Source organism: Hirundo rustica, chromosome 20 (assembly GCF_015227805.2).
Source record: "Hirundo rustica isolate bHirRus1 chromosome 20, bHirRus1.pri.v3, whole genome shotgun sequence".
NCBI lineage: Eukaryota > Metazoa > Chordata > Aves > Passeriformes > Hirundinidae > Hirundo > Hirundo rustica.
This window is the reverse complement of record NC_053469.1, coordinates 92,595-113,615: the sequence shown is the minus strand read 5'-3', so window position 1 is coordinate 113,615 and position 21,021 is coordinate 92,595. Positions and strand designations below refer to the sequence as shown.

Below are 21,021 nucleotides of genomic sequence, written 5' to 3'. Positions count from 1 at the left end.
CATTAGGTGTTTGCTCTTTGGGGAGGACTGAAGAGAGAAAAACGGGATGTGCCTTTGTGTGGGCATTCTGCTTGGACTAAATGGGCATACCTTTTCCTTGGATCTGTAATACTGTGAAGTGCAGTTCAATGTTTTTTTTAAGAGGCTTTAGGCTGAATTATGTGATTTGCAAAAGATTTCTTAGTTGATTTGTCTTTCATACTGAGAATCTTGGAGATCAACTTCCATTAAAGTCTATGATTAGAAAATAAAACATCCTACTAGCAGAAAGGTACTAACACCCAGTTGGCAAGGTGTGGTTTGAAAGACTTGGCTTTGAGAATGAGTGAAAATACTATAAATATCTGGTCATAGAAATTAACTTTGAGTCAGTGATCAGAAATTCAAGATAAGCAGAAAGAGATAAGAATGTGCCAGTCTTAAAAAGGCACACTTTGAGAAATCAAACAGATTGTTTCTCCAGACAGGGTGCAATTCAATTGCTGGATTCATCTGCCACAAGATCTTTCAAACCCGAAAGTTGAGAAAGGAAAAGTGTTTTGGTAGGAATAGCAGGAAAAAGAAAAAAATGGATGGATCCAGAGAAAAAACATTGTAAAGAAAAATTACCACCCAGACTTAAACCCAAAAGTGTTTACATAAGATCTGTCTCAGGAAGTGCCTAACCACCACTTGCTGCTGAAGGGAAGCAACATCTGGAAAACAGCTATTGTACCTTTGCCTTTTTTGTATAGTCTTTTTTGAAGCATTTTCTGCTTTCTGATGCTGGATAGCATATGTTTAAAAATGTTAAAATACATCACTCTTAATGTATTTAATCTCCTGTAATGTATTTTTCCTCATTCATGGGGTAAGTATTAGGAAATAGCTGGGTTTGGGGGAAAAATGAAAAAAATAATTGACAGTATTTTGGAGAAAATCTGATTTGTTTAGGAAGAAAGCTTTGGTAGAAAGCTTCAGACAGCTTCAGAATTTTTTAACATGTTTCAGTGGATAACAAAATGATTTGAACCAGTCAGAGATGATTCGCGGTACAACTTCTTGAATGTAATTCCAGTTGAGTTCTTGTTTACATTTTCTTTCACAAACTGGTATCTTAGTTTGAAAGTTGCTTGGGTTTGGCTGCACTTACTGATCTGTTTTTCTATATTAGGCTTCATTGCTGCAGTGACAAATGTGAGGTGATTAATTCCAGTGGTTGAATAGAGTGAGGGTACTCGGGAAACACCATGGGATCAACATCAAACTTTGATTTTCTTAGTTGATGTTGCTTCGGCAGATTGAGTCAAAATAAGGTGTCCTCTCTAGCTCTACATTTTTATAAGGTAAATTTTGCTTGTATCTCATGATATAAGCGATTGCTCATCCATTGTCTGCTTGTACATGTAGAGCCTTCCTGCTACAGCAAATTAGTCCATATAACTGCTGTATTCCAAACTTCCCTTCAGTAATAGATATGCAGGTATAGGCTAGCACTTTAATCAAACTTACTGTAGAACAGTAGAGCTGTGGCTTGAGAAGACCCCTGGAGATCATCTGATCTACCTTCTGTGGAAAGCAGGGCCATAAATTAGGTTATCCAGTGTCCAGTCAAGCCATATCTTAAATATTTCCAGCAAGGGAAACTGCCGTCCTCCTCTGGGATACCTATTTCAATATTTAAGTGTATTCGCAGGGAAGAAATTTGCTTATATGCAGATAGAATGCCCCCTCCCATCACTTCTTGACCTGTTGCTATCACTCTGGAGAGAGTATTTCCATCTTTGTCTGCTCTGTAGATACTGGAAGAGCAGTTAGGTTCCCTTCCTGCCTCTTCATCTTCTCTGAGCTGAACAAACCCAATTCCTTTAGCCTTTTTCCTATGACAAGCTTTCCAATTGTGTAATCACCTTGATGGCCATCCGTGGGACTGTGTCGTAAATGTGTAAAGTCTCTCTTGAGACGTTTTATAATGAATACATTTCTGTATGTTACAAATCACATGGTGTTGCCTTAGCAAAGGTTTGTCTTCAGTTTTTTTTAGAGTATTCCGAATCCTACCAAGGTTAACCAGTATATACATTTGGTTTTGTAGGAAATTTTTCCAGCTCTTAATCCATGGAAGATATCCAGTCTTCTTGAAACCAGCGATACCACAAAACTGTTGGCTTTTTTGCCTGTGAGCTAATCTCCCAACAATGGCGGTCTTTGGTTTTACAAACTGCTGACTGCAGTAATTTGGACTTTCTACCACATAATTAATTGATAAGTTACTGTCCCTCTGTCCTCTGCTTTGTTTAGTGCAATACAACCACACTACTGTATGTAGGAAAATGCTTTCATAAATATAGTTTACTACAAATTGGAAACATATCCTTGTCTCTTCTGGCTCTCCTATCAAACCAGTGTCATTATTCCATTTGTGAGGAGCAAAAATGGAAAATAATTACTTCCATGGATTCTCTTCGGTTTTGTGTGCCAGCTACTGCGTATCTTGCAGACCCTGCTTCCTGTACTGAAGGAATGCTCTATGCCCAGGCATCTGTGTTACATGGCAGCCAATGTGCATTCGGGGTCTGTGAATATAAGTATACATGATTGTAAGTGGGGAACTAAATTGTTCATTAAAACATTTAACTTTTTTTTTTTTTTTAACCTCCTTTTACAGCATGCGTTTGTTGTTTTCACAGTAATAGTACAATTTACCAAATAAATGTATAGTGTATTATAGTACTTGATCAGAATGCTACCTAAGAATAATAAATTAAAGTCCTCAGGCTAGTGTGAAATACTTTACCAGCTAATTATTTTTTATTGCAAAGTAGTGAATATCTGGCTGACAAAAATATCATACAGCAGCTGTTTCCTAGCTTACTTGCGTTTGCAAAGCACTATGCATGAAAGTATATATCAAGTATGCAGCAGTGGAGTGGTTTAAACCACCAAATTTTTGGTTTCTTAGCCCTAATATTTTACAGTATAGTTTTATATTTGTTATTAAAAAAAGTTTAAAAAAAGACAAAGTAAAAAAGACACAGTTGACAATGATGCAAGTTTTTAGTCTTTATCCACACAGATTTTTTTATGATCAGTTTTGCAACAGTGTATATTTGTGAAACAATTTAGGTGCTGTAAGTTTTGGATTACACCTTGTGCCTACAAATTGTCATAAACCCCCGAAGAGATTTGAAATTCTGAATTGTTAAGAATAAATGGTGCTGCTCAGGTCAAAGAAATCTGTAACAGAACAGAAAACTTGAACCTGGGCTTTTTAACTTGCAGGCAAATGCCTTAAGAAACAGATTTTTTTCTTTGTTTCTGTTACTGCTATTTAAAGTAATGTCTGCACAGCTTTTCTCATTAGTATAACTTTGTGCATGTGACTTGCTGGACTGAAAGTGTTTTGTCTTTCATAGCACGTTATGTCAGTCTTTCTTATTGAGAAACAAATTGCACACCGTAGTTGTTCATGAACATTTTAAAGCTTACATGCTCCAGCTCAGGTTCTCCAAAACTAAGTGAAGCTGAATAAACCACTGAGTTTGAAGGCTTGGGAGTACTTTTATTAAGACCTTTTTGTTAGTACCCATCAACTCCAAAGTATGCTTATTTATTATGTGCCTCAGTGCTACTTTCTCAGAAGCTTTGAGTATTGAATAAAGAAAATAATAGGAGACGATTAACTCTAAGTCAAGACACAAGTATACAGACTTAAGTGTGCATCCTGCCGAACACTGCAGTTCTCCATAATTTTTTTTTTTCAGTAAAATTTAGCCTTGGAAATTGTTGCTTGGTGGATGGAGCTCTCAATATGTGTTATCTGGGTGGCATTGACTGCTACATTTGAAGTTCACTTTTTTTGCTATACTAATGTTTTCCTGTCTTTAAACTGTTACTAATATTACTGTTTTGTTTGATCTATCCAGTAGAAGTTTAAAAGCTTGGTGTTATAAGTTTGGTTTCCTTTTGCCAACTTAAAAGTAATTGGTCCCCTTTACACAGAGGGATTTTCATTAATAGATATATTCCTGGATTATTTGGCCATGCTTTTCCTTAGCATGTGTTGTTGTTTTCATGGGACCATAAACTAATGAACACTGTTGTCTGCATACAATATCCAGCTGCAAAATTAGTTCTGGTGGCAATGGAGAATAGTGAGTATCACTGAAAAATGATACTTGCCTGTGGAAGAAGCTGCCCATGAGCTCACCCTCTGGAAAACGTCCGATGGCCTCACATCCTAGCTTTTTCAGTGCACAGTAGCACAAATGTGAGCCAAAGTTTGAAAAGCTAGTGCTGTGTGTTTGCTTTGGCATGGGGCAGCCCTGAGGCTTTCCTTTGAGAAACGGGTCTTGAAGTCTTTTGCTGAAGGGAATAATTTTGTCATTCCTCTGTGCAAAATAAACTGATTCTTATCTATACCTATTATCACATCATATATAGAGAAGAGTTTAAATATTGCTGCCCAAATTAAAAAAAAAAATCTTAAAAACCTAATTATCCTTCTCGCTTTAAAGAAAGAGAGGGAGAGGAACAATATGGGAAAGGTGTAGCTTGGTGTGTAATTAAAAAAATGTGTTCTTTTATATTCTAGCTGATTACATTCAGTTTTTAATTTTTTTGATATATGTCAGTTTGGGTTTTTTTCTTCCTGCACCCCCACTACCTACCAAAAGCCCATTTTCTTACAGTTTTATTTGGAATTTACAGGGCCTAGGATAGCACCCTTCATCCTTTTGGTGCTTGGATATTTTGTTGGTCCTCATCTGTATGTTGTCCTGGAAAATTGATTCTTTGTCCTGAAAAAATGCTTACAACCACTGCTGCAGATTGGAAGTGTGCTTATACCTTTAATATCAATGAGAATAGCTGTAGACTTGTTCAAAAAAAGCTGGAAAGTGGCCTTGACCCAGGCTGCCATAAGGCATGTTGCAGTGGTAGAGGCTGTGAGCAAATAGAATTTTTACAGCTGTGACTCTAACTTTGTTTTGATGTGCCACTTGACAAGAGGGGACAGTAAAGAGTTGCTGTACGGAAACCTCAGTGTAGGTAGGATCTCTAGGCCACTACAAAACCTTGGAGTTGCAAAACCTCAGGATTGCTCAACACTGAACTGCTACAAAAGCTGCTCTAATACGAGGAAAATTGGAGTTCTTCCCTCATTCTGAGGTGTAAGGTGTCTGGTCCATGCTTGCCTTGTGCAGGTGTTAGGATCTCTTGAGTGTGTGGGATGATGGCCGAAGCAGTTCCCACTGTGGTTGAAACTCTTGTTCAGGTTACAGTCCAATAAAGCTGAAAATAATTATTTGGGTGTTTTTCCCCTTCTGAAATCTAAGTAAGAATGAGATGGGGAAACAAAGCAGGACAAAAGTGCTGTTTATGTTTCTCTAGTATGATATGTGAAATTTAGTATGAGATACTATAAACTGGTATGATTAATAGCTTATCTTCACAAGAGGGGAAAAAAGTCAAAGAAACAGCAGGTATTGCTGCCCTTGACAAACTTCTAGAAAATTGTGTTCTAATCACATAAGGTCATACTCTTTTCCTTTTTACCTCTCTGCTTTTGTATATATTTTGATAATCTAGGAAAGCAAACCCCAGAAACTCACTCTTCCTTTAAACTCTGTCATCCTTTGGCTTGGGAAATTACTGTAGCTGAGAGAAGTAGAATCACATCAGCATACTTAATCAGTATGTCCAGAACTGCAAACTACTAATATAAATTACAAAAAACAGAGGGGGTTTTGTTTCATTTTGTTTTAAGGAAAGAGAAGCAAATAAAACAATCACTCAAAACATTTGTAACTTTTGATGATACATCATTCTGTCTTTCTAGAGGTAAAAATGTGTGTAGAGAGAAATGAAGATAAGTTGAGAATGGTTTTTAGAAGGTACTTTCTGGGGAGAAAACAATAAATACCCCAGGTTACTCTTAAGATAAAACTGTTAGGGTAGTCTGAGTCATATGAACCTCTGCTTTATAAACTGTACTCATATTTATGAGATATATTTCTTCAAGAGAGAGAATTTTTAATAGGGGAAGAAAATTTTTGAAGGACTGGTCTGTTTCATGCAGAAGGTTAAATTAGACTGTAAAACTTGACTTGATTTCTAGCATGTTTTTTTTCTTTTTTTTAACTCCAGCATGACTGGAAATTCCTGTTGCTTTGTATGTTGTTCAGTTGTTTATCCAGCTCTGTTACACTCATTTACAAGGTCTAAATGTCCCTTTTGGTTTTGATGGGATTATTAAATCCCATTATTAAATCTTTGGTCACTGGAGCACTCTCCTATTTATCATGTCAGTGGGTCTAATGGGCATATATGGCTCTTTCATAGTCCAAATTCACAGACTGCTGGGGTCTTGAGAGACAGTTTTGTTATGGCCTTATGGTTTCCAAGCAAAGCATTTAAACAGTTCATAACAAACTGAATTTGTTCTGGCTTGTTGCCGCCTCTTTGTCTGTCTCTTCAGTTTTCAGTGACGGGGTCATATGGTTTCTTCATTCATTCTTCCCTAAGCAGTGTAAGGCTTTTCCAGAATGCATGAATGAATAGGGTAAAAATCTAAAGAAATTAGGTATTGCAGCCTGTCTGATGCTGGACATAACACAGTATGACCCAGTGAGCAACAATACTGCTCAAGATGGCCGAGATCTGAAGAAACTGATAATGCGGTGAGCTCAGCTGAGTGCAGAGAAGTCTTGCAAGAGATTCCCGTAAAGTCTCAGGGACAGAAACGTTAATGGAGATCTTCTTACACTGGTGGCAGACAGAGTAAGCATTGCAGTGGCCTCTGGTCATGGAAGCCAGCAGCATTGTGTCCCCTCACTGTCAGCACCACCGCTGGGGCAGTTCTCACTCCTTTTTTAGTGTCCTTAAGCTCTTCTGTCTTTTTAAGAGGTGTCATAGAACTCAGCAGTAATTATGGAATTTTTTCAAAATGCAAATCCCAAGCTCTCCTTTGTTTAATGGGCCCAGACCATAGTGGGGGTAAACAGCTTCTGGCTGCCATATTAATTAAAAATTATGTGACTGTTTCTGTTTGAAACACTAGATCGATTGGTTGATTGATTTGTTTGTTTCAGGAATTTATCTCTTGGATTTAATCTACATTGATTCTGCATACCCTGCTTCAGACAGCATAATGGAGAATGAACAAAGATCCAATCAAATGAACAATATTCTCCGAATTATAGCTGATCTGCAAGTATCTTGCAACTATGGTTAGTAAATTTTGTTATGCCTATCAAATCTTAACTAAAATTTCTTAGTATGAAATTGTGGGAAGCATATTTTGGCCCTGAGGGAACACAAGAAGCTAATGCTGTTAGAGTTGAACACTAAGTGATGTAGTTTCCACTTCTGTGTAGCTTCACTCTTACCAGTAAATTGGGCAGAGAAACGTATTCTAAATTGTAAGAGCTGTAACAGAGGTTGTGTAGAGTTTACTGTTACGTGTGGTATACAAATGACATACTTTCAAGTACAGCTATTGCATTTGGTTTACTGTCTCCGCCAGAGGCAATCAGAGAGAATTATCTTGCTATCTTCCCTTACTTTGCAGTAGATATGATGTCTAGAGTGCAGAATGTGTTCATTTGGTTATCATTTTGTTGTTAGAAACCTGGTGATAATATTTACAAAATTAAATAAAAATATTTTGGTCTATATAGCAGTTGTTCAACTGTGCTAAGCTTTTGCATGTATGTTGCTCCTGGATAAAGTCAGGAAAATGAGGGGTTGTTTTCTTTTTGTTAACAGGATTTTACTCTAAAAATAATTTCTGCAATTCTAGCCTGCTAGTGAAGCTGTATATCATTCAAGAAATGTGCTCGTTTTGGTGTCGTAATGAATACTCAGTGTACTCTTGTGACTTAGCATGACTTTTCATTGCTTAAACATGTAACAAGCTGAAAAGCCTTGAGTAGCAGCTAAACAATCCAATCCGGAAAATTTTAAAGCTGCCGTTTTGGAGAGCTTAAAAAAAGAGAATTGTTAAGATTGTGATAAACAAGGTGAGATGTTAACTGTGTATGCTTAAGTATCCAGCTCCTATCCTTTTTTGTCAACTTCGGTATTTCAAAGTATTTAAAGGTATGAACTAGGCATAATAACGTATGATTCTGAATAGCCAGATTATTCAGGTATATTTTTCTTATTATGAATTTCATTTTGTCTTCGAATACTTTGGATGCCAAAGAAACCTCATTATTTCCTCGACCCTTTCCTTTTTACTGTTTTGGTAGCTTCCTGCAGTGCTATGCATTAATTTTGTTGTGCTTTTGTTAAATCAAGATGAAAATTAAAATATGGCCTTGAAACAATATTCTGGGATAATGGGTGCCTTTAAAACAGTTACCTTTACAAGAGCACAGAAGTTAGGTACTACAAGGCATGTTTCCTGTCCATGCACACGTCAAGAGGTTTTTCTGTCATTCTGAACTTAGTGTCTTTCATTCTTGATATTCAGCATTGTAATTATTAATTAATGTTTAATAATTTTTTAAATTTCCATAGTTCTGGACTTATGAGAACCACTAATACCTATGGCTGCGCAGGCTCTGATTTTCCCCTGAAAAATGAACAAAAAATTCATACAGGTTGTGCAGCAGATGATTTTTTTCCACCAGTGAGATAGCATCTAATAAAATCCACCAGCTTTCATGATGATAAAATGCATCTGTGTTTTCTTTTTCCAACTGAGAACATCACTTTTGCTCAATCAAGTCTTTTAATGCCTTTTTAGAAGTCAAAGTAGTATTTCTACCCAATTTATTTTTTAGGGAGGTTCAAATTCTGTTTCCATGAAGTTACCTGAAGAACCAGGAAAAAAAAAAAATTTGGATGACATAAATGTTAACGGGTTTTGTTTGTTTGTTTGAACACTCCGCAGATCATCTCACAACACTTCCCCATGTGCAAAAGTATTTGAAGTCAGTCCGTTACATTGAAGAACTCCAGAAATTTGTAGAAGATGACAATTACAAGTAAGTACTTTCTTTACTTTTTTTAACAGAAAGATTACTTAGTCATTAGTCTTATTAGGAGCTGAACAAAAAGCCCTTGGCTGAAGATGTTTTAGGGTTGTGCCTGCTAAAGTAAAATCCAGAATGACAGTCTTTCTTTATGACTGTAAGCCGCGTTTACAAAGTGAATATACTAGTGAAAGTAACAGTTCAGAGTAGATGAAGATCTAGTCTTTATTCTATTACATGATGATTTGTGTTCTGGGAATTGTGTTCAGTAACACTAAACTCATCTCCAACATGTCCACCATTGACTCTATTGGTATTATGAATAATTCATTAAGAACATGTTACCAGTTTCAAGTTATTATTTTTAATAAGTTAATACTTACTATTTGGGCGTTTAAGCATGTTAAAGCAATGTTTACAAAAGACCAGGAGAAGAGTTAACCCAAACAGAAGTTTGAAGCAGACGCCAGAGAGCCCATTGGTCAATATGTGAATGTGTTCTAGTTCAAAGAAGTGATAATGCCTGGCCAGTAATTCTGAAAGAACTAGCAAACTAAGTCATACGCTAAGGAACCAAGTTTTTAAATAGCTCAGCCAAGCTAGATGCAGTGCTATAAAATTAGCTATTGCCAAATAGAGTAACTATTTAGGTGAGCAGAATTTGAAGTATTCAAAGCAAGCATATGTTCAGTATAAAATATTTTAGCGTGTGTTTAGAGAGCAAGATTGGTAATGAACTTCCTTAAAACCAGTCTTGTTACCAGTTTTGTTAAATACTTCAGTTAAGAACTATGTCTCTGAATTTTATGTGTCCTTAGACTGTATGCTAATAAAACAATGATGGAAGGGTTTTATTGAAATAGAACGTAGCTTGGATATACACAAAGGGAAGAATCTGATGACTAAAATTATAGTGACACAAAACCCCAAAATGTTATAGAGTTGTTCTAACATTAGTTTTATGGTGTTGATCAGTAGATAGTGATCAGGAGATAGCTGTCACAAGTGAGTTACAGCCATGAAAGGACTAATTCATCCCTACTTCCTATCAAATACAGTGTTTCTATGAAAAAAATAGAGTTGTTTATACTTCAGAAGAAGCTGCTGAGAGCTAACATGAAGTATGTATATTACGTTGTATGCAATTCTGGCCATATATGCTTGCATGCTCGAAGGTTGAAATAAATGCTGGTGCAATCAGATGAATAAAATCTATCTTGTAACACCAGATGTAAAGAACTAGGTTGGGCCTTAGCCTAGGAAAGGAGAAGCTTAGGTAAGAGAATCACTGTGTACAAACACAGCTGGAAGAAAATGGGGAGGGTAAAAGTAAATTTAATTTAAGTTGTAATGATATAACAGAAATAAAAAAAAAAAAAACATAGAAAATTTTAAAAGATAAATGTTGAAATAGGGTTTGTAACTATCAGAGTAATAGAATTCTGGAATCTCTTCTTAATTGGAGTAATGCGACAAATAATTAAATAATTTTAAGTTGAAACCTGATCAGTTAATGAAGTGAAGGCTACCAGTTAGTGTTTGTGAAAAGAAAAGAGCATATTCAGTAATCAGAAGACTGCATTACCAGTGTGGGGGCATGTACACATGCATATGAAGAGTGTCCTGCAGCAACCATTTACATTTTGCTGCAATTAGTGCTGACACTGCTGGCATACAGATGAAACCTCCTGCTGGAATGGAAAAAAAGGTGTCATCATAGAAGAGACAAAACTACCGATGTTTTAGCATAAGTCAGACATTTTGTCTTTTCGATTTTGAATATAGCTGCACTTGGTGCTAACTCCAGCTGTTCCTCTAGCTCTGGCTCCAGCTGTGGGGCATGCAGGCCTATACCTTGACCAGATCTGTCGATAGGAATTCTTGTGTGATGAATGTGTGTGGAACTTTGCTTTCCCTGAGAGAATAGTTCTAAAAGTAAAAGCATTCAGACAAGGTGTTCTTTTGGAACGTCTCAAAGTATTATCAGGGCATACTTCAAATAGGGATGAAATATCTAAAATTTGTCCCCTTGCTTAGGCTAAATTTCTGCAAAAGAAGCTGAAAGAGCACTGAGTCATTCACTGCAGAAGCTCATGCTTGGTGAGGATCTGAGATGTTTGTGCTTTTGTGTCTGGTTAATCACAGATACTAAGAATAGTGATGTTTCCATAGGAGAATAATTTGGAAAAAAAAAGCAAGTGTTTAAGGTTTTCATAGCAAAATGTATCTGCTACATAGAATTAGAATTCCTGCCAGAGTACTGATGGTAGAATGTGTAAATTCTTCCTTTACTCAGTCGCATTATATTGTATATGTTTCACAGACAGACACATTGTGCAAAAGGTGCACATTGACCATGAGCAGTGCACACAGCCTTTGAAAAGGTCAAGCAGTCCAAGACTTTTGGTAGGGGTAGTCTGAGATCTAAATCTCAGTGTTAAAATTTAACAAACAGTCATTATTTACTAATTTCCCACACACCTCTTTAAATGCTTCATTAAAGTTGTGAAGACGGAGAAAAATTAAACTAAGTAGTCATTGGTAAAGGTGAAGAACTGTAGTTAGTAGAGGCTTTACAACCCCTGGATTGGATTAAAGAAACTGTTCATATTGTTCAATTTGATTTTTAGATGGAGTTTCCTGATGAAGCAACAGTGTTAACACCATGTATATGACAGCTTTCATGAACTGTACTATTTCAGAAAAAAATAATTAAACAAGTGTTTTCCATAAGCATATGATACCATAACATAATATTTGTAAAAACTAGAAGTAATTACGTTTTAAATTTGAATATTAATGTAACTTTAGCAGCAACCTTGCTGATAATGCTTGAAGATATTTGATATATCTTAAAGATAATTTAATACTTTTTCTTTGAATTTAGTTATTTGTGAGATTAATTCAATCAAGTTTAGTGGTTTTCTTTCCAGGCTTCACTGTCGCAAGGAAAAACTGGACTGAAGTCACAAAAGGTATTAAAAAGAGGGAAAGATTTGATTCTCATGACAGGAAAGTTGCTACAGCTTGCATACATTGGAGAACTTTGATCTTTTTCTATCGTGTTTGTTTTATCGGAATAAAACTTTAAATAGGCTTTAAAATTAATTTAAATTCATCAAAACTCACCGTATCTACCCTTAAAGCAATCTCATTCCTCTTCCATTTTTGCACTTAGTAAGAAGTTCTTGGATTTTGTTTTGAGTATTTGCTTTCACATTTTCCTCTCAAGTTTCCCTTAATGGATCTTTAGTTTCATAGCATTTTATGGTCCCATGACAGAAGAAACGGTAAGCCTTAAAAATATGGAGAGTGCTAAGTTTATAGAGTGGGTAAGAATTTCTTCTGTCTTTTTCTTTGCAGTGACTGCTCTTTTTGAGCCAGGGACAGCATTAGTGCTCTCTGCAGAGAGGTATGTGTGACCTTTGGCTTGAAGAGCAGAACTATCTCAGTGCCAGGCTGTCAGGGAGAGATGCTTAGATAGTTGTCCTAAAATGTATTGGCAGAATCCCAACATAAGTTTGCCAAATGAGAACCTCAATTACACTGGAAAAGAAAATATGGCAGCTTTATATCAACAAAGCTTTTCTCTACGATTTTTTGTGCCAGTCCAATTGCTTCCTTTAGGTTTGTGCTTGTCAGCAAGTAGGAATGCTCCAGAAAACCCCTGACAATGATGTCATATCCTAAAAATAACAGATCTTTCTTGGTCAGCCCGTATACTGTTTTCTGCAGAAGCTGCTCAGTTTTAGCAGTATGTAACATTGTGGCACAATGCCACATCCTCTCCTAACCAGACATACTTTCCTATAATTTTTTTTTTGCTGACCTTTTGGCATCGTTAGGTCAGGCCTTGTATTCTCACCGGGTTTTTTGAGTGAAACTGGTTTGAAGACTGTTATTTGTACTGCAGTATTATCTGTCTGAACAGGACAGGACAATCAGACTGCTATCTATGCCTATAATTTGGTTCTTCAGAGCATATTAGGCAATATAGTAATAAGATGACTTACAGAAAAATCTGTTCAAATTTTGGTTCAGATAGGTAAAATGTTATGGGAATACATTCAAGAGAAATTCATAGGCAATTAAAAGACTATACTGACTCCTGGCACTGCTGGTGCAATAGAAGTCCTAGCTGTACCATGTTAGTTCCAGTCCTATGGGAACACGAATTAAATGGCAGGTGCTTAGTACTTATATTAACTATTAGTACTTACATTAGTACTTGTAACAGTGAACCTTGGTTGCAGTTCATCTTCAATAAGCCTCCCAGGCAGCTGTATTCCCTGGACCTTTTCCACCAAGAATTGTGATGAAAGATGGAGCGGAAGAAAACTTTCACTCTTAGTGTGCCATTCATAGTGATCCAGTGGCCATACGGTTCAGTAGCTGTAATTGTGGCTTGACTGCCTCTTCCACAGGCACAAAATTGGATCATAGGAGCATGGAATCACTAAGGCTGGAAAAAACCTCCTAGACCATCAAGTTCAACCTTTGACTGATCATCACCTTGTCAACTGGACTAAGTAAACTGAGTGCCACATCCACTTGTTGAGATCATCACTTTCCAGGGATGATGATTTCACTGCCTCCCTGGTCAGCCCTTCCCAATGCCTGACAACCCCTTCTGTGGAGAAATTCTTCCTGATGTCCAACCTGAACCTCCCCTGGCACAGTCTGAGGCCATTCCCTCTTGACCTGTTGCTGGTTGCCTGAGACAAAAGGCTGACCCCCCGCTAGCTGGCTGTACCCTCCAGTCAAGGAGTTGTAGAGAAGGTCCCCCTGTGGCTTCTTTTTTTCAGGCTAAGTCCCACCAGCTCCCTGAGCTGCTCCTATGACTTAATCCTTTAGATCCTTTCCCAGCTTTGTTGCCCTTCTCTGGGCACGCTCCAGTGCCTCAATGTCTTTCCTGCAGTGAGGTTCCCAGAGCTGAATCCGGGATTCAAGTTTTGGCCTCACCAGTATGAAGGGGCAGTCATTTCCCTAGTCCTGATGGCCACAATGCTTTTGATACCAGCCAGGATGCCATTGACCTTGCCTACCTGGGCATATACCAGCTTATATACCAGCTGTTGACCAGCACCCCTAGGTCCTTTTCTCCTGGACCATTCTCCAGCCGCTCTTTCCCATCCTGTAGCAATGCATGGGATTGTTGTAGCTGAATTGCAGGAACCAGCGCTTGGCCTTGTTGATCTCAGCCCATCAATCCAGCCTGTCCAGATCTTTCTGCAGTGTTCCTACCCTCCAGCACATCAACAGTCCCACCTGACTTAGTGTCATCCATGAACTTACCAAGAGTGCACTCGATTTTCTTGTCCCGATCATAAACAATGATATTAAATAGGACTGGGCCCAGTACTGAGCCGTGGGGAACTCCATTAGGGACTGTCCCCAGCTGGATGTGGCACTGTTCCCTACCACACTCTGGGCCCAGTCATCCAACCAGGTGTTTCCCAGTGAAGAGTGCACCTTTCCAAGCCATGGGCTGCAGCCCCTCCAGGAGAATATTGGGGGATACTTGGGGACAGTATCCTTCCAGCGGCTTCCAGCAACCTACTGTTGCTTGGCCTACTGTCATAGGACCTGCTGTTTAAATGCTAGACAGGCAGCCCAGAATGTTCCAGATATGCCAGACCCATCTCGTTTGGTGCACAAATAATAGTCAGAAATGCCCTAAGGGGCAGCTTTGAGGACTGCACTGCTTTGTTGTGATTAACATCATCCTTGTTTCAGCAAAGATGAGTAAGTTTTGTTCAGCCTCCTTATGGAACAGCTAAACTTCTGTGTAAGACTATTATATATCTTCATTCAATTGCTTGATATAAGAAAAATTGAGCAACAGTGGCTGTACTGTCCTAGCAATAGTTCTATTCCTATACTGGAGAGCATACTTCCATGAGAGAGAACTATGTTCAAGACTGACTCGCTATTTTGTTTTCTGTATTATGTTAGGTTCCTCTTTTCCTGCCTTCCAGGAAGGTTGCTCTAAAATGAGCTGTATGGCCCAGTAGCAGAGTGTTGTTTAAAACTAGGTTGAAACAGAGGTCCGTACATCTTACTTTCCAGAGCGTACCTGCCCTAATGTGTTCCAGAAAATATTTTGAGTATTTGGGCTTAAAAAAACCAGATATTGTTCAGTCATCTTTCTACTATCCAAGAACAAAGCCTTCACATACTCTTCCTGTGCCTGTTCCATAGAAGCTTTGTCTTGATTTCCAATGGTAGATTGGTACTTGTTAATTCAGCAATTCTCTATGCTGGTTTTTTTCCTAGAGATTTTACTTTTAATTTTTGTTTCACCTTAGATTGTTAATACTAACTCAGTTTTGAAATTACAGTTTCTTGTGGGCAGTTTCTAAGGCTGATATCTAGGATTTACCCTGACATGTCTCTTAGCTGAACTCTTGCAGTATAATTTTGGAATGTTGAAATTTCATATGTCAGCATTTAGACCGTGCACTAAAACTAGGCTTCTCTACCATGGTAAAGGAAAGATTTGGTTTTTGAAAAGAATTCCTGAAACAAAAAAGGAATCCTAACAGTACTGTGTGTAGTGACTTCCGAGATGAATTTTTGATGATACAAGGGGCAAACACAAAACAGAATGTCTTTATACCTTATGAGTGATTTATTAGGCATCCTGGAACCAAGGTGGTTTTTTATTTGAAGTAATTTAAAGTGAATGACATTAGTCAGTCACCTGTGAGAATGTTGTTAGGTGTGTGAGAAAATGGATGATGCTTGTTGGTGGTAAGCACATCAGGTCTCAAAGTCTGTACTGATCTATAGAAAGTACCACTCTAAGCCTCTCAGGGGCCACAGATTCTGGGTCCAGGAGTCCTGTTTGGGAGACACTGAGCATGTGTGTGCATGCATGGAACTTGTGCTGCTCCAGTGAAAATGGAGTGTCAGAGGAATTGCAAAATTGAATTTGGGTGGTGACAAACAAGCCAGGACTGGTTGAAACTGTACTGTCAGTGTCTCTTCTTTGAAATAATGTTTTTCATTGTTTCCAGCCTTCTGGAGGAGAGGGGGAATAGAAGAGAAGGTGGCTCAGGAATGACATCTCATTTTCAGAATATATTCCCTTTTCTCAACAGTTGATTTTAAATATAACATGTCAGCATGAATATTTTATGTTTACTAAATATATTTAAGCTTGCTTTTATTTATTCTTCTTTTAATGCATCCTGTATTTTCTTAGATTGAAAATAGATAAATTGCATTCTAATTTTTCTGGAAACATCATAGAATTCTGGCATCATGGAAGTCGATGTCCAAGCTATCAGAGACTTAGAAAGGGCTAAGATCAGAGTGCAGCTTAACATAACCAAACAGATAACCAACATTACCTAACTTCACACATTCTGGGGAGATGGCCAGTGGAGAGTGATGTAGTCTCATATTGTATTGCTGAGGACTCATTTGTTGCTGTTTTAGTGAGTTTCTAAGTGCAGTACATAAGACACATTCTTTCTAGATGGTATAATCATAGCATGCTTTTTCCTAAAACCTTGTTAACAGCATAAAGGTGTTGGGTCTTTCTTCCTACTATTACATTCCTCTTTTCTTCCCTACAAGAATAATTTTAGGCAGAAAGAGAGAAATAGTATAGTGCAAGTAGTTGCATGGAAGTTGATCTCACTTGCTTTTGTCCCTAAAGAAGATGTAAGAATGCGCTTGCCTTAAATCTATTATCAGGTCATAGCACTTCCTCTGATGTACTTACTCATAGGTAGTATTTCACTAGTGCTGTTTTCCAAACATGTTGGAGTTGTACTGGATCTAGGATCTTGATACACAGTAAGCTGATGAAGTTGGTAAAAATTGTGATATTAGACAGATGATTTCTGGCCTTATCAGGTATGTGAGGTAGTCCTGCCATTCTTGCTATAAAAAGTATGTGATTGTGCAAATAGTTATCTGAAATGATAGACTGGACCTGCTTCATGAGCACAATCCATTTCAGCATGCTTAGGAATAAATATGGTCTCTAATCTTTACAATCAGATTTAAATTCATTTTATTCTAACGAAGCAAAAATTTTCCAGGAGGAATGCATTACAAATCACATCACTGTAAAAGAAAGAAGCTATTGGCTTATGTGGGCTGAACTGCAATCACATCTTTTAGCAGTGGACTTATTAGATGAGTGTTCCCACAGTGACCAAATAAACTGTGGCTATTGCCACAGAGGACTAATAAAACTGAGTACCTTCTGTGATACAGGGTAAGGAAACAACTTTAGAGATGAGTTTCTCAAAACTGGCAGAAACTAAAAATGCTGTTTTCACCTGTGGGAAAAGACCAGTAACATCTCCCTTGTACAAACAGACACAGAAGAAATTAGCAATTGTGGAACATTGTTGGGTTATCAGAAGGAGGGTTGTCTTCTTCCATTTGGAGAAAAACTGTGACACAATTTGAAATGCCTTCTTTGCCTGGGGACTTGGGTTTGTCAAATATGAGCTAGCCCAGTAAAATGGGCTTAATACTCAAATTTCTGAGTAGCATCTGTGGCACAGTTTCTGCAGAAGATTATTAAAACAAACAAACAAGCAAAACCTAAAAAGCTTTCTTTGCAAAAATCAAGCTCATGGTATGGGAATCATAAAATTTGAATATAGTGAGGAACAGATCAGCCTTAAAAGTGAATGAAAGAATAACTACTGTGCAAGGGATGCAACTGGAACATTTCTACAGACAAGGAAGATAAATTGACACAGCAGGGCTTTACTTACAGGGAAGGACCTTATTAAGTTCTTCTGCCTTTTTTCCATACTGAAAGAAATTTCCACATGATCAACATTTGAATCATGCACTGACTTGTATTATTGTATCTCTCTAGGAGAGTTATGTTACTGCTTACTGGCCACAGAAATCAAGCTGACAGAAAGAAAAGTAGTCTGGAAAGGAACGATTCATTACCTACTTGAAATACATTACTTTGGGTAGTTAATAAATCTAGTACTGTCAGAAGATTAGAAACTCAAACATGAAATGGACCATAGGACTTCACAGTAAAATGTAGTTGCAATGTTGGAATATTGTAGAGAAGGAACTGAAAGGTATTCCCAATGAAGAGTAATAAGGAAAGTGACGGCTGAGCTATACATGATATATTGAAATGCTGTCCCAGGTTTCTCCTTCAACCCCTTTGCATGTTTTTATCTGAAGTCAGAAAGCCTTTCCTTGGGGTGCACAGCAGGGTGCTGCAGCTAGAAACTTTCCAGCTTTTGTGCATGTTCACTGCTGTGCAATGACAGCACTTATTTCCTTTGGATTTATGCCTATTTCATTAAAAATTACTTAACATTGTAGTCCTTCATACCTTTTTGTCAGACTGGTACAGAGGAAAGGACTCATGAATGCTAAGTTAAGACTGCCTAAACTTGAGAAATGGCAGAAGTGATGCGCATTTGGGAGACTGAGATTTGTTGGAGTGCTGAGAGCACAAGAGTGAGTGAGTACATAGTAAAACACATAGAGTGAGGCAGCATGGCATATACTACTTCCTTCTAATTACCTTCTTTTACTATTAAGTGTTGGTCACTTTGCCCTATGAAGCTTCTTTCCTGTAAGTCACAGTAACTAAATAGCTATTTCTGTGTGCACATTTCAACATGGTAAATTCATTTTCATGTTCAGAGGGAATACAATGTTAGGTTTATATCTAAATTACTAACTTTTTGCGGGTTTTTTTTCCCCAAGGTGAAGGACTGTACAAACTTAGGTTTTTAAATTGAGATGGAGGATTAAATAATGATTTATCTTTCTGCTTTCGTAGACTTTCCTCACCGTTTCTTTCTTGGTTCTGACAGGTAGTGATTTACTTCAAAAAAATTATTGTTTTGTTACATCACAGAATAAATAACTACACTTCCAAGAAAGTAAAATTCCTCATTTGCACTGCCAAAATAATTACTTCTTCAATTTCATTCAACTTTTATTGAATTTTTTAAATTGGTTTTGGTTTTGGTTTTGGTTTTTTGTGGTTTTTTTGTTTGTTTGTTTTTTGTTTTTTGTTTTTTTTAATTTCTCTAAAAACTTGTTTTTCCAGATTATCTTTAAGAATTGAGCCAGGTAACAGCTCTCCTCGACTGGTTTCCTCCAAAGAAGATCTCGCAGGTATAAAACATCATTTGAAAATTTGAGTAAGGAAATAATTTTAATTACAGAAATCTTCCACTGAACTATATGGGAAAACCCAAAGGTACATCAGTATCATGAGTCAACAAGATTGCTGACTTGTATAAAAGCAGTTCCAGTTCAAGGGATATCACAGGGTGTTTGCTAGTGTTGGAACAGATGTCAGATTGTGGGAGTTCTTTACAAATGCTTTCATTTTCATCGTTATTTAATAAGTGAATAAAAAAGAGCCCTCTTGCAGTATAAAAAAAACAATGCAGTGAATAACACAGGAAATTCTCCTTCGAGGTTTCCGTGTGATCACATACATTTGAGACAATTTCATTGTGAAAAGCAGGAGGACAAAAGTTTTGTAGCAACAATAGCTTCTAGCAACATCTGAAAAACTAGAGTACCATCCATAAGTTGACAAAAACTAATCCACTGTTTATTGCTATGACCTGACTAGACAAACATCAGGCTGTGTGAAATGTAATTCCTGCAATAGGAGCCATTATCTCAAAAGCTGTTCTGTTTTAATCTCTTGAACCTGAATGGCCAATTTTCTGTCTCATTATGTAAAGACATGTGTGAATGTAAAAATCCCAAGGAGTCCAGACCACGTCTGACATGCGGTTTCAATTGGCATTCAAAATGTCTTTTTTCTCACCAATGAAACGTAAAGTAAATGAGAGAAAGAAAAAGGAAGATGCTAAATACAAAATGAAGAAAAATCCCACGTGTTTTTCCTCTGCCTCCCAGTTCTTCATGTTGGCTGGTGTCAAATGACCTTTTGTTTGTCCTAGTATTGTGATTGCTATTCCCAGAATCAGATAAACATTTGACCTGGTCCTCAATTTCTTTAGGAAGGTGCTTTCCCTTTCCCTAGATGATGCATTAATAAATTGCTGTGTAAAACATAAAGAAATAGTTCACAGGATATATATATAATTTTTTAATTAGGTGTGTTCAAAAGTAGTTCTTAAATGAACACTTTCTTCATATAGAAAAGCATTTGAAAGTTAACTTCCCCACAGAAGCCATCACAGTGTTGTACTCTGTATCTGTGTCTGGAAGGGTGTTCCTAAGGTACCAGGCTTCTGTTAAGTAGTGCCCACTGCATCAAGGCTATCTCTCCAAACCCAACCCCCTGCCAAAAAGGCCAGTAGGCTGGGGATGTGCAAGAGGTTGGGAGGGTACATAGCCAGGACAGCTGATTTAAGCTGCCCAAAGAGATATTCTGTACTGTATGACATGTTCATCAATAAAAAGAAAAAACAGGGAGCAAGGCATTTATTATTGCGGTGTTTGTCTTCAGAAGCATGTGCTACGAGGCTCAGGTTAGACCATGGCTGCTCATTGCACACTGATGGGAAGTAGAGGATAATTTTTTTAATTATTATTTCTTTTGGTTCTGCCCACAGTTGTTGCTTTTTTTTAATTAATTTGCCTTTATCTCAGCCCACAAAGGTTTTGTCTCTTATTTTCTTCACCTTGTCTTGTGAAGGATGGGGAGTAATAGAGCAGCTCAGTAGGCAACTGACAGCCCATGAAAGTCAACCCACCACATCACGTCACATTTTCTTTTGCTTTTGTGAAGATTTGCTTTTTCATACTAGAGACTTGGATCTAAGTCATTGCCTCTCATATGATTACATCTTTTTTACATATGTAAAGCAGAAAAGTAACCTTCTTTTGTTGTTTTCTGGCTTTTACTTTGTATTACTCACATCTACATACTCAACCCTTGGGCTTTGATGTTAACACTTCATTTGTATAATTATGGAATGTAATTTCAGTCATAGCAGCATAATATGTGATCATTGCCAGTACTCTGTAATTCCTAATGAAGGGCTGAGACCTTATTAGAACTCTAATGGAAGGCAATTAAAAATACAGTTCCAAAGTTGGAAACGAGAACTTTGAGCTT

The 21,021-nt window shown here is 37.4% G+C and overlaps 1 protein-coding gene across 7 annotated transcripts in view; it reads left to right on the top strand.

Moving 5' to 3' along the window:
• Nucleotides 1-21,021, top strand: part of RALGPS1 (Ral GEF with PH domain and SH3 binding motif 1) — a 94,952-nt gene that overhangs the window by 54,154 nt on the left and 19,777 nt on the right. For 6 of the 7 annotated variants that reach the window (XR_005703720.2, XM_040083265.1, XM_040083266.2 and 3 more), the window contains 3 exons: nucleotides 7,071-7,208; nucleotides 8,879-8,972; nucleotides 19,024-19,091. Coding sequence is in view for 6 of the 7 variants with exons in the window: in XM_040083265.1 (XP_039939199.1) it covers nucleotides 7,071-7,208; nucleotides 8,879-8,972; nucleotides 19,024-19,091 (300 nt within the window). In the remaining variant the exon portion in view is untranslated. The remainder of the gene's footprint in view (nucleotides 1-7,070; nucleotides 7,209-8,878; nucleotides 8,973-19,023; nucleotides 19,092-21,021) is intronic. The other variant, XM_040083270.2, reaches the window with a different exon arrangement.